The 14023-nt window shown below is 53.2% G+C and overlaps 1 protein-coding gene across 7 annotated transcripts in view; it reads left to right on the top strand.

The window, feature by feature from the left end:
- Window positions 1–13765, top strand: part of VTI1A (vesicle transport through interaction with t-SNAREs 1A) — a 378509-nt gene extending 364744 nt beyond the window's left edge. For all 7 annotated transcript variants that reach the window (XR_011382257.2, XM_002718711.6, XM_051823644.3 and 4 more), the window contains one exon: window positions 12692–13765. Coding sequence is in view for 4 of the 7 variants with exons in the window: in XM_051823644.3 (XP_051679604.2) it covers window positions 12692–12837 (146 nt within the window). In the remaining 3 variants the exon portion in view is untranslated. The remainder of the gene's footprint in view (window positions 1–12691) is intronic.
- The last annotated feature ends 258 nt before the right edge of the window (window positions 13766–14023 follow it).

Raw genomic sequence — 14023 nt, 5'->3', positions numbered from 1 at the left:
GAACTCCTCGCAGGCCCAGTGGCTTATAAGCAGTTGGCGTGTAAATGCACACCCTCCGGCCTGAGAGTCCCCAGCCGCGTTCTGCAGGCTGCGTGCAGGTCAGCAGGCTGCAGAGGTGCCGTCCAGCCCTGACCCCTGCTTGTGCTGCTCACGATGCTGGGAGAGTCTGCGGGGCACACACCAGCTGCTTTGTGGCTTCTGTTGACCTTGCCCGGCCTTTGACCCCATGGTTAGGAATCAGTTATGGGCTAAGTTGGCTGCTCTGGGTGTAGACCCTGGTTATTGATGTTCATGCAGAGCCTGAACTTGAGACTTCAGGGAGCCGCGGGGTCAGAAGGGCTGGACTTTGCCCGCCTCTGAGGGCCTCTGCAGTAGGGTGAGGCAGGGATGCGCTTACTCCACCACCGCCCTCCTTTGAATCTGCTCCTTAATAACTAATCAGAGGTCGGAGACCGGAGGCCACGGGCCGAGTCTGGCCTGCAGATGTGCTTTCTCTGGCCACCCAGTGTTTCGGGAAACCTTGACTTAGTTGCCAACATTTAAGACACGGGAGCTTTCACAAAGAACCCAATTTCTGGCTTCTCATGGCAAATCAGAAGGTCGGGGGCACTGAGCCCACCCTGAGCTGCAGCAGCAGCCAGGAGTGGCCCCTTGAATCAGAAAATAAGGCTGGCACCCCAGCTCCCTCGGTCCCTTCTCCTGATGGCTGCAGACTGGATATTGCCCACCCCCACAGGACTTCTTGATGAGAGAAGAAAGCCCACTCGGAGGCGAGCAGGTGATATGGCTTTACCTGCACCTACCTGGGGTCCCTGCTATCTCATCCTCACCTGCCCAGAGAACGGTGAGTCAGGGCTCTGCTTATCTTTAATGCGCCTTCCAAGGAGGCTTCTTCACTGGGTGCACCTGTTTGGCGCTGATGAATGCTGCTCTGGGGTATGTGAAGATCTGTGCACACCCTGCGGGTGTCCTAGTCCCTGTCCTGCTTAGACAACAGAGCAGCCCAGGGGTGAGCCACAGCAGGAAGCCCCTCCACCTGGGCTGGAGGGACAAGGGGAGACCCCCTGCTGTTGGGTCCCCCCGGAAATGACAGGCTTGTGGGTAGCTGGTAAACTTCTGCCAAAATGTTTTCTCCCCGTGACATCAGGAAAGAAAAAAGGGGCAATGAAATCACTCTCAGAAGGTAAGAATCAGATGTCAGCTCTTGCAGGGAGATCACATTAAAGCCCCTACCAAGCCATACTGTGTCTCCACCGGAAGCTGCCTTGGCCATCAGGAGCTGTCCCCAAGGAAACGGCTGGGGCTGAAGAAGCGCTGATGGCTCCCGGGCCAGTGGCTCAGCCCTGGACAGACAGTCCAGGCCCATCACAGCCACAGCCGGTGTGTCCCGCCAATCCCTGGGCATCTGCAGGAATCAGAGGAGGAATCTCTAGGGCACCTGGAGCGGGGGCAGCTGGGGTGGGGAAGGAGGAGTTTCAGGGACTGTTGTGGGGAGACTGGTGAGCAGTGACCGCAGTGCAGTAATCGTCGTCATGGTGGTGACTTACTGAGCAGTTACTATTGCCAGGCACTGGTGCAAGCACTTCACATTGCACTGACCCACTGATTTAATGACGTATTTCATTAATAGAGGACTGCTACCATTGGCCCGTTTTATCAATAAGGAAGCAAATATCAGCTGTTTGAACTGTTCAGATTCCTTGTGTTGATACCTATTTTTTAAAGAGAGGGCTAGTGAAGAATTCTTTTATGTATTTATTTATTGCCAAGTAGGAAAGAATAATGACCATTAAAAAACTACATGCCCATTGTCCAGGTAAAAACACTGTCACCTACCATCACCATCACTCCATAAAATAAAGCCCATTTTCACCCTGCAGCAGTCAAAAGCCATCACCTCAGAGAAGTAATGAAATCACTCACCCAGAGTTTGCACGGCTGGTGCGCAGCAGCCCCTGGGTTTGAATTCAGGCCATTCGATCCCACCATGAAGAGTGGCTTATCTACCTCCAGCCTGGGCGAAGCTTGGGCGTTGCTGGTTCAGGAGGGCAGACGAGTCGTGTCCCAGCGAAGGGCAGAGACCTGTGGGCGGGGCTAGGGGGACGCCTTCCTGCAGATCTTGTGGACCGCCCAGCAGCAGGTGGGAGAGGGGAAGCACCCAAGCTGGAGGCTGGGAAGGAGCTCAGTCCTGGGCTGAGAACTTTGCCAGAGCCGCCTCCAAGGTGAGCCTCGCCTTCCCCCTCGGTGGGCCAGAGCCGTTCAATCCAGGTCATGATAAATGAGAATCCTTGTGAAGAGTCATTGGCATCTCACAGGCAATGAACACCCAACTACCTACACGTGGTATCACTCCCAAAGCCTTGGATAATGCCGGGGGGTGGGGGGGATTCCTCTATTCCATTGCATGGGTGAACAAAGCTGAGAACCCGGAGCATTCGTCCCTTGCCACAATCACACGGCGATTTTCTTTCCAGCCGAGCCCTCTGTTCCAACGGATCCATGCAATTAAATCTCTCGCAGACCTGAAATATTTCTGTAGCCTGTCCTCTCACCTGTAGTTCTACACCTGTGTGGTGTAGAAGTGACAGAAAGTCAGGGATCCGAGGTCAATGGCAGCTTCTCTGTGGGTGGGCACCATGGGGTAGCCCCCAGAGGACAGTGGCCCCCAACTCTGTGGTGGGGAATCAGACGACCAAGCAGCCACCTAGAGGAGATTAAAAAAAAAAAAAAAAACTATTTTACAGGGAAAAAGGACATGGTCAGTGTGCCAGTGATTGAAGAAAGCTGGTGGGGGCTGGCACTGTGGCTCAGTAGGTTAATCCTATGCCTGCAGCGCCAGCATCCCATATGGGTGCCAGTTCGAGTCCTGGCTGCTTCTCTTCTGATCCAGCTCTCTGCTATGGCCTGGGAAAGCAGTAGAGGATGGCCCAAGTCTTGGGGCCCCTGCATGCATGTGGGAGACCCAGAAGAAACTCCAGGCTCCTGGCTTTGGATTGGCTCAGCTCCAGCTGTTGTGGCCATTTAGGAAGTGAACCAGCAAATGGAAGACCTCTCTCTGTGTCTCTCTCCCTCTCACTATCTGTAACTCTACCTCTCAAATAAATAATATAAAAGAAAGCTAGTGAAATATGCTACAGAATAAAAATAGCATCTTAATTTACTGTGTGCATTAAGTGCTAGGATAGTCTGATCAGCTGGTGTGTTGCACTGTTGACAGCCAGCCCTTGTGCCCAGTGACCAAGGATGAAATGGCAACAACTCATCCTCAAAGCACTGCTGAGAAGCTGGCAGAGAAGATAGGGCTCACGGGTTGTGTCCACGCTGACCTGTGGGATGGGTGGCATGGCGTGGCAGGTGGAGGTGCTGCCTGAGATGCCCACATCCCATGTCAGAGTGCTGGCTCAGGTCCTGGCTGCTCCACTTCTATCCAGCTTCCTGCTGCTGGACCTGAGAAAGCAGCAGATGATGCCCAAGTTCCTGGTTCCCTGCCACACACGTGAGAGACCCACATGGAGTTCCAGGCTCCTGATCTCTGTGCTCTGCAGTGGGAAAACAAGGCTGGGGGAGTGGGTTACGGCTTCAGGCACTTCTGCTGCAAAAATGGCCGTGCTTTGAGGGTTCAGTAATACACAGTGCATGGGTCACAGGAGTGGTCAGTTTATCTGAGCTGCTAGCATGTTGTCGCTATGACCATTGTCGCTGTAGCTGGTTGGTTGCTGTTGCAGTCGCTATGGGCACCACGCCATGGTGGCTTGAGTAGGAATCGCCCAAGAGTAGAGCTGGGTGGGATTTTCTAGCCCCAGGGTTCACAAACTCACATTTCTGGGAAAGCGCTTTTTGAAGAGGTAGAGGATTGTTCATTTTTTATTTTGGCAAGTTTAAAATAATTTCCTTGGAGAAAGTACATTTCCAAGTAAGGCAAGAGGAGAAAACCTTTGTCATCTACTATCACCACCGCTCTATAAACTAAAGGACGTCTTAACACTGAAGCCGAGGGCAGGACATAATCTCAGAGAAGGGGTGACCTTTGAGTTGAGAATCTCAGTTTCAAAAAAAGGCACCTCTCAGCCTGGCGTGTGGGGGCCACCGTTATCAGCCGTCCCGGCCCTTCATCCTGTTAGGTTGAGGGGGAGGTGGGGATAGCTGATAGGTTTTACATTACCGTCCCGTGCAGGTGCCGTGAGTGGCACTAGCCACCTGGGTGACAGTGAGTGTCACAGTGCAACAAAAGTGGGCTGAGACCAGAGGTCCTGACTGGGACCCAAATGGCAGACCTTGGCACATCCCTCCGCCACTCAGGGCCTCCGTGGCCTCCACTCTAAAATGAAGAATCTAAACTTGGGCTTGAAGACCCTCCCAGCTCTCGCCATCTGCAAACCTGTGAGGGATTAAGTGCGCCCTGCCCTTCCAGAGCATCCTTACCGAATTCTCTTCGAGTTCTTTCCAAGTCCTTTGATTGAAGCGAGCCGCCTTGATCCTATCTGAAAGTCAGTAGCCAGCAAAGCCCCCGTCACCTCCAGACCCCCTGTCTCCGTCAAGTCCATATTTAAGAATGGTGGTGGCCATGGTGCCCAGGCTGAAGTTTGATGTACGCATTTGGCAACATAGAGGATCCACATACCGCTGATCAAAACCCATCGGACTTATCAGTGGGCTGTGACAGGTGCCTCTTGGCTGGCTTCCCGGGCTACGAGGTATCCCCGAGCCAGCCAATGGGACGCCCTCCCTTTCTTTTGATGTTTATGCTACCACCTAGGAGAGAAGACTTGGTCCTGCTGGGGAGACTGTCAACGGGTAGCCCGGGGAGACAGCAGCATGCGGGAACAAGGAGCCTGGCCGGGCTCGGGAAGGCAGCGGCTTCCTGGACTCCTGCCTCCACTTTCCCACTGGCTGCTGGAAGTTTCCAGGCAGCCGCTGTGGCCTCTGCCAGCCAGCGCCTCTCACCTTCCCTGAAACGGCATCTCTGTTCCCAGAATGCTCTGCCGACTGCACGCACGCAAAGGCTTTACCTTTCAAAGTACTCTGAAATCTTTAATGAGCTGGTCCTTGGCCGCCTAGGGGGATTGGGGAGCTGGCTGATTTTGTTTGGGAAGAAACTGAAACCCAAGTATCATGGAGTGACTTGCTCCAGGTCACCTCAGGCAAACCCAGGAGTGTGGGCACACAGCACCCCGGGCCTGCCCTGGCATTAACGCTAATTACGGCCTTTGTTGTCAGGCTCCAGTGATTGATGGCTCACTGTGGCTCTGCAGGCTCCCACAGGGCAGGAACTGCACTTCCTTTTCTCTCCAGAGCGACTTGGCCAGACCTGCCGCGCCCATCCAGCCCTGGAGCCTCCGTGGTGTTCAGGGACCGTCACGTGCTCCAGCGGAGGAGGGCCCCGCAGTGGCTGTTAGCCACTGGACTCGATTCGGGCGAACCCCAGACACCAGGCCGGACCCAGTCTGGAACTCGCTTCTGCTCAGCCCTTGGGCTGAAAAGGGGTTGACATCCCTAAATGGTTGAAAAAAACTCAAAGGTAGAACTTTTTTGTTTGACAGGTGAAAATGATATGAAATTCACATTCTCAGTGTCTGTCAATAAAGTTTTATTGGAAGGCAGCCATGCTCACTCATGAACGGATTGTCGGCACCTGCGTTTGTACTGCAGGCAGCGCAGCAGAGCCTGTGAGACCCACAGAGCCTCCAGGACTGGCTGCCCCGAGTTGAGGTGTGCTCCCCTCTCCTCCACTGAAGTCGTCCCCTCCGGTACCTCAGCGTGTGACTTTGTTGGCAAGTGGGCTGGTTAAGAAGAGGTCGCCCTGGAGTAGGTCAGGCCCCCCACTCCAAGGTGACTGGTGTCTTCATAAGAAGCAGAACTTAGCACCAGAGCCCGCACTCAGAGCACCCTGGGAAGAGGAAGGCGAGGAGTGGCACCCCAAGGAGCCCAGCCACCCAGCAGAAGCTGAGGGGCAGGCTGGACCAGGGCCTCCTCACTGCCCTCGGAAGGGACCACAGCTGCTAACTGATACCTTGACCTCAGATTCCCGGCCCCTGGAAGTGTGAGAACACATATTTCTGCTGTTTCAGCCCGTGTGTGTGGCACTTGGTCTTGGCAAACCTAGAAAACTAATGCATTTACTCTCCAGCCTTTTACAGAAAACGGGTGCCAGTCCCTGTTAATCAAGTAGGAATTTGGAAATGGTGAACCTGCTCCGGACCGAGCCTCAGTATGGAAACCAAGGCTCAGGCCTTGCTGGAGAGCTTGCTTGTTCCCCGACCTGTCACAGCGTCTCTGTCCTTTGTCCCATGCCCTCAGGACTTCCAGACGACTGATTCCCCCTCCACTAATGTGCACACCTGTGGACTGTTCACGGCAGCCAATGCCTTGACAGGTTTGCCCAGAGAGAACGTTCGCTTGTTTCCCTGTTTTAAATGGCTGATCCCAGAGGCAGGAGTCTTGTGGGAAGAGAGTTTGGGATAGGCCCCTCAGTTCCCTCATCTCGCCTGGCTTTGGGAGGCTATGGGCTGTGCTTGTGAGTGTAAATTCTCATTCTGAGATGAAAGAACCAAAGCTCTGGAAGGTGGTGAGTCCCGCAGCCGTGTGCAAAGCTCGCAGGGGATACGGCCAGGACCGTCCTGCCCTGTGACAAGGAGGACTTTGGGTAGATCCACAGTGAATGTACAGTGCAGAGATGGGAAAGGAAAACAGCACGCAGCCCATGACCACCTGCCTGGGTCCATGCACTGGTCTGGACGCAGGAGCTCAGTGCAGCGGCTTCCCGGGGTGGCTTCCCCAAAGCCCCACAGAGTCGGGGGCTCCAGAGACAGCCGCCTCTCCCTGCTCTGGAGGCTTGAGTCGGGAGTCAGGAGTTGGCAGGGCCATGATGCCTCTGGAGAAGAAGCCTTCCTCCCTCTTCCTGATTTCAGTAGCTCCACACATCCCCTGGCTTGGGACGACACAGCTCCAGTCTCCGTCTCCGCTTCCCAGGGCCTCTTCCCTGCGTCTCTGTGTGCACTCTTCTTGTAAGGACCCCAGTCACTGGGTTGAAGCACCCCCTAAATCCAGGATCCTTGATGAATTGTATTGCAAAAACCCTGTCTCCAAATAAGGTCCCATGCTGAGATTCCTGGTGGACTTGAATTTTGTGGAAAACGATTTAATCCTGTATGATCAGTGTGATTGAAACTGAGAGAATTCCTAACCACACTTGCTCAAAGCAAAAGGGAATTGTTTGGCCACTATAGCTGGGAAATACAAGTCTTAGGCATGCAGCAGAATCCAGGGGTTCAAATTATATGTTCAGGAATTTGTCTCTTACTGTCTAGCTCTTGGCTGGGTGGCCGTCCTGCATGTTAGTAACAGTGGCCCTCAGCTGCCCTGAGCTTCTGTTGTCCCTACAGTGGATCCCAATAAAGATGTTACCTTGTCCTTGATTCCCTAGCAAAATCCCCAGAAGATTCCATCTGGCTCTGCTGGAACACCAATTCTTGAACAAATGGTTGTGCAGGAGGCAGAGAGCTATTTGGCTGGGCCTACCTGGATCACAAGTCCACCTGTGGAATCAGAGCAGAGTAGGGCTGGGAATTCCTCCCGGAGACGTAGGACATACAAGACCCTGGCTGGGCATCATCAGGGTAAACACCCAACTCTAGTTCGGCTCTACAAGAAATGCTTCAAGTGAAAGTTCTCGTTCAAGGTTGTTGACAGTTGGCTGATTCCCCCTACTCCTGTTTCATCTCCCTGGTGGATGCCAGCATTGAAGATGGAGATCTTTTCCCTCGGCCCTTGTTTTTGGGAAGTGGCCAGAGAGAAGCACGCGCTCCCTTGCCCAGAGTGTATTCCGTGCTCTCACAATTGCTAATTGTAACTCTTGTGTCAGACCCCAAAGGTGGCACATCATTATTCCAGGCCAGTCGGCCAGGCAGGAAGGCAGGTACAGGACAAGACGCTGCACCTGCAAAGTGTCATGCACTCTCCAACTAATGAATGCAGCCTTGCTAAGGAGTTAGGACACGGCTGGCATCCTTAATGGGACGGCGACTAACAGAACAGCCAAGTCCCATGGCTGCGCTTGTGCACAGCAGCCCAGAGAAACCGGGGGGACGTGAGACCACAGAAGCCCCACTTTTTACTGGGGAAAACTGCACAAAACCCAAAAAGCCATGTGGTCAGTGTAGTGGTAAGAAGATGCACTGGAAATTTCTAGGGTGAGATGTGGGCATGATCAGGAAGTACTTGGAAGAAGGAGGGAAAACACGCTGTAGATGGAAGACTTGGATTTGGACTCAATCTAAAAGTGCTTTTAGGCCACAACGTAATAGCAGATCCAATTCAAACTGACTTGAAAATGAAGTTAGTTTATTTTCTCATGCAGTGGCCCATGCTGTAAGGGCCACCGTGCCTTCAGAACTGGGGCTGCTATTCGCTGTCCTCTGCGTCTCAGCTTCTTTTGTAGGTTGGCTTCCCTCATGGGAAAAAAGAGGCTGCCCAGATCCAAGCCTGACATCCACACACCAGCCTGTCCAGGTGACCCAGCATCCCAAGTGAGATTCACTCTGATGGACTGGCTTAAGTCACAAGCCTGCACCTGGTCCAGTCACTGTGGCCAGGGGCGTGGAATGCACTGGCCGTCTTAGTTTAGGTCGCAGCCCTGTACCTGCAACCAGGGGTGGCATCAGATATTTGGAATGGAGAGATGAACGCCCTGATGCTTGCCTGCGAGACACAGGAAGCAGAATTTCGAGCTGCACTTGCTGAACCCTCAGCTGTGATGTCACCACCATTAATACACAGTAGCATTGGCTCCAGGTGGACAGAGCCTAGATTCTTCAGTGAGAAGTATTAGGACCGAGCAGACAGAAAGGGATCCAGGTTTTGATAACCAAGAGGCAAAAAGCTATTCTTTGAAGAAAGAGGCCACATCAACCTTGGTCAGAGCCTCACTCACCTTGGTCAGATGTCTCCTGCCACCACTTGGGATGTCTATGCTATGCTGCAGTATCAAACAACTCCCAGATCTCACTGGCTCCATGAAGTCCGCTGGGATTGCAGATGAGCCTGTGGGGCAGTGATCCTCCACGCGTTGACTCCGGGATCCAGGCAGGAAGCCTCTCCCCGGCCCTGCAGCTGCATTCCCTGGAAACCCCCGGAAGCAGAGCGGCAAGGAAGCGGCCAGCCGGAGGGTGGAGCGCCAGGAGTTAGATGCTTCCACTGGAAGTGACACCCTGCACTTTTGCTGGCATTCATTGGCCACGCCTGTCATCAGGGGACAGGGCAGTGCAGCCGGTGCCTAGAAGTAGAGGTGAACTGGCTGGCTGAGAGTGCAGTGGCATTCCTGTGCTCCGCAAGCAAGAGCAGAGAACCGTGCCAGGTGCCACGCCTGCCTCCTGCACTTGAACCAGCCTTCTCTGATTCCGCCTGCCACCCGCAGGAGCTTGTTTCCAGAAGGGGAGGAGACTGGCAATGGAAAGATTAACCGCTCCCTGGGTTCCACACGGGGATCAGTATGTTCAATAGTACTTTGTGAGTTCAGCCTCAAAGTAAATGGTTAATTCATCTTATATCAACAGCACTGTGATTCATAATGTAAACTTGGAGAATCCTTGATGTTTCGGGCCCACATTCCTGTTAATTTGGCTCTGCATTCTTTTAGAGCCACAGAGTGCTCACTTAATAGAATGCAGCATGCAAATACGCAAGTTTTTGCCTGGAGGCAATTTAGCCTGGCTGTTTCAATGGATGTCTTCTTTCAAGTGTATATTCTTTCTTAAATTATTTACTGGGTAAACACAGTTTGCATTTTCAAAGGGAGATTAAGACTGCTCACTGCAGACCCAGTTGAGCGGCAGCCCCTCCCTTGCCCAAAGTTAGGAGCCAGTGACTTTGGGCTTCCCCCTAAGTTCCTGGTCTACCTCACTAGCCGGGAGCTCCTCTGCCTGGCTTGTTTCTAGAACTCTCCCTGAACTGCATTCCCTTCCGCTTTGGCCAGAGCGACACAGGCCCACAGCCCTAGCTGTGTTAACATCTAGGCTTCTTCACAATTGGGGCCCATTGGTGCCAGCCTTGTTTCCCCACTCCTGGCTGGCTCTGTCCTGTCCACTTGAGAGCCCTGACAACTCGCTGTTCTGGTCCCTGTGAGGGCTGTATTTGCCCAGCTCCTTTGAGGTCGAATACTGGATCGATGGCCTGGCCAGTTAACGCTTACTCTCAACTCTGTTCCAACTCCGTGTGTGCTCCCTGTGTGTACCCTCTGGGTCTGGAAACAAATGCCCTCTCCCTCTGGCTTCCTCCAGCACACACCTCCCTTCCCCGGGCGTCTTCTACATCAGTTGGAAGACCCAGCAGTGCTTGGAAAAGGCGTGGTGGTGAGGAGTTCCATCGTCAAGGGCTTGTTTCCGCTTCAAACTGCAGCCATTTCTGTGCAAACTCTCTGAGATTTTTCTGCACATTCTCCATCCTTCCTTGATCTGAATGATCTCGACGACCAGGGCCTGCGTCCTCCCATCAGCATCCTTTGGACAGTTGTCTGGGCTGTGGGCTGGAGTTACAGGGTGTCCTCCAGCAGGTGCGCCCAGGCCAGTGTGCGGAGCAGCAGAGCGGGTGCGGAAGGGGAAGCCACCAGGCTCTGTGGATGCACCAAGGAGGGGTGAAGCCCAATTAGGAAGACCAGGGAAGAAGCAAGGACTTGGGGACTCCTGTGTGTTCACTTTTTTAACCACGCCTCAGATTAAACCAGTAACACCCACCAGTAATCCTTTATCAGCACCATGAATGCCTGGGAGGGCCTCAGCCCACAAAATAAAATGGTTGTCAACCGAGCTGTACAGGGGACACACAGCTGGGCATTACTTCAGGCAGACTTTTAAAGAATCCTCCTGCTTTTAATCTGTTTTACTGCTGAGTTTCCATGTTGCCGATTCCTGTCGCATGGCTGATGCGGGTGCCTTGTGGTAAGCAGAGATTCTGACAGTGGCTTGGGCGAACGTGATGGGTAGGACTATTCCGAAGACCTGTTCCTTCCAAAGAAAGGAGGAAACTCAGTGTAGGTTCTAAATGGAGCCAGCACACAGCCCCGATCAGAGTTCGTGATTAGACTCACTTTAATAAGCCGTGAAGTCCCGCTTCTATTTACTTGTTTGGGGGACAGTGGGTGTCGCCGCCTCCTGAGTCAGAGTGGCCTGTTAAGTCTGAATTAGCTGTCATCGCAGCAGAATTAATGTGGGGGTGCAGGCTTTCTGGTGGGGAAGGGAAGAAATAAACGAGACGGATCTTCGCTGAGCCCGGCGTGATAAATGAGGGCCGGGCCGACCATTCATCTCCCGTGAGGGACGTGGACACAGCAGCAAAGGCAGTTGTGCGGAAGACGAGCCAGCAAATGTGATCATTTTGTAACCTGTCAGGAGGAGAGGGAGCTGGTCCTCAGGGGGGGGCGCAAGGGAGTGGGCTGGCCTGAGATGACAGTCTCCAGCCGCCCGTTTAGGCGGGGCCAAAAGGGGCCGGTGAGGAGGAACCTGGCCGAACCCAAAACGTGGCACCTGCCAGGAATTACACCCATCCACAATCTAGGGAAGGCTGCGGGTACTCTGCAAGGGTTTCGTGGTGAAGCTGCAAAGGAGGAGGGTAAGGGCTACGTTGCCTGGGGCATGGCTGACTCCCACCATTCCCCTGCCCGGGGAAGACCCCTGTCCCGCGTTCGGCATCTCACACGAGGCCGCAGACCTCTGGCTGCGTGACGTCAGGAGATGGCCTGATGGGATAGGTGCGGTCTCAGCCGGGTGGTCGGGCGGCCAGACGGCCAGGCACTCCGTGTCTATTCCTGTGTGGTTCCCTGATAGCCGGCGTGGGCGAGGCTGTTTGACTCAGGTTCCCTTTGAAAGTCTCAACAAAGGATTCCACGTTCGACCTCTTTTCTCCAAATGAGGTAACAAATTATGAAACAACTTCATCAGAAGCTCTCCGCAGGGGCCGGGGAGCCTGTGTCTCCACTCTGGTCCTCCTCCTGGGTTCCTTTGGCAGGGCCAGAACCGAGGGCTTAGAATCCCCAGAGGTGGGCGTCCCCTACCACCAGTGCGCAGTGGGCACCTGGAATACTTTGTGATTGCTCATTTCCATCCTTTTTTTTTTTTTTTTTTTTTGCCACGGAGCAAATGTAACATTTCCCGCTGCGTGCTGCAGCGTGAGCCACAGCGACAGATGACGGGTTCCTAGCCTGAGCTGCAGGTGTGACACTGCTTCTTCTTAATCCCATCCTCTCCTCCCCAAATCTGTCGCTCTCTCCCTCTCCCACTTTTCCCAGGGTATTTTTGCACCGGTAAGTACCTTACTGACACACGTTTCCTTGGAGTCTTTTGCTTGAACAGGAAACGCTGTGAAAAAAATGAAGCTCACATTTTAAATTAAAGAGACGCGCACATGGGGCCCTTGATCACCTAAAGAGACTGCACAGAACTCGGAGCCTCGCAAGGCATTTGATTCGCTCGAGCGTTGCTGTGAGCGCCGCCCCCAGTGCAGGGAGCCCGGGCGTCGCGGAGACGCGCATGGGATGTCTGTAGAACCAAAACCCTGCGTGATCACATACACGTGTGCGCCACACCCCCCGGCCCTCCCCGCTCCGAAGCCGGGGTTTGCCCAGCCGCCCTGGCCTCTCCGGTGGTCCTCGTGGGAATGTCCTGCGTCACACGTGTGTTCTGTCTCCTCTGCTCTCCTCCAGAATCATCCAGAACCGCCTCCTGCTCGTCATCCTGGGCATCGTCGTGGTCATCACCATCCTCATGGCCATCACTTTCTCTGTCAGAGGACACTGATGCATCTGCTCCCCCGGATAAACAGCGACGGCAGCCTGTTCTGAGTAATTAAGACAAAATGGTCACATGAATCATTCTTCCGCGCTGACAGCCCCTGGGTGACCCCGCTGTTCGGCTGGAGGGCCGGGAGTGTGAAAACGTCTTCTGTTCCGTTTGCATGCCTGGTTTGTCTTCACCCAGATTTGTGTGTAGAGGGAAGGTGGATACTCGTTTGCCTTTTGGTCACTTCCTCCCCTCACCAAAACTGCCCCGGTGCCATGCTTCAGTACCTTGTAGACCGGCCAGGGCTCGTGGTTTGCCAGAGGGCATGAGGGGTCAGTCACACACCTCTTGTCACCAAAAAACCCTTCTGTGATGGCCGAGGATAAAAATGCAGACAAAAGCAGAGCCCAGCAAAGGAGCCCTGTCCCCGCCCAGGCGTAATGAAGACACCAAACTCGCCTGAGTATTTATTTTTACAAAGATGGGTATTTAATGTCAGTTGTGCAGGAAATTGACTTAGCACTTTCCTTGTTTTTCTGTTGCATAATTTCTTTCTTTTTTTTTTTTTTTGGAAACCTAAGAATATTTTTTGCTGGACCTGCCCAATACCCACTTTTCACAACTTTGGCCACTGGCTACGAGAAATATTTCCTTGCCTTCCCCCGATCCCATCCACTTCAGAAGTTGCTGGCAGAGCGAGCCCTAGCACAGAATTTAATTGTGACCTTGTCTTCCCTGACCTGTGTAGGCGTCTCTGTCTGCATTCGGTTTTAATATTTGCACTGCCAAAAGCGGCCCTGCTACATGCAAAGGTCTGACAAGGTCCCCTCCACACCCAGGCCAGTATGCAAAGAGGACATGAATATTTCAGCGAGAGCAAGCGCACGGCGCTGTCGGTGTGAAATTTCCAATGTGATTATAAACGTGGGCGACTCCTATAGGGTGATCCACTGGAAATAAACTTTAAGGAAAATGTTCATTCACCTCCTTTAAAAGAATAAGGGACTGTGACTTGGATTTTTTTTTTCTTTTTACTAACAATAATGTCAGCCAAGCCTTCCTGAATTCACTGTGCATTCAAACCTCTAGCATGCTTTGTGATCATTTTCATTTCTTTCTGTCTGAGGGAACCTGGAATCACGCGCGAAATGAGCCCATTTGTGATCAGGCTTAAAAGTTGCCCAGGCTGAGGCCATTTTCCCCCAGTCGTAAAGCCAAATGTGTTTTTCTTAAGACTTCATAGGCACTTCTGGGGT

The sequence above is a fragment of the Oryctolagus cuniculus genome, chromosome 15, assembly GCF_051225735.1.
Source record: "Oryctolagus cuniculus isolate XC-2025 breed Fujian yellow rabbit chromosome 15, ASM5122573v1, whole genome shotgun sequence".
Classification (NCBI taxonomy): domain Eukaryota; kingdom Metazoa; phylum Chordata; class Mammalia; order Lagomorpha; family Leporidae; genus Oryctolagus; species Oryctolagus cuniculus.
Note: the sequence above shows the minus strand (reverse complement) of the source record. Positions and strands in the feature narration are given on the sequence as shown.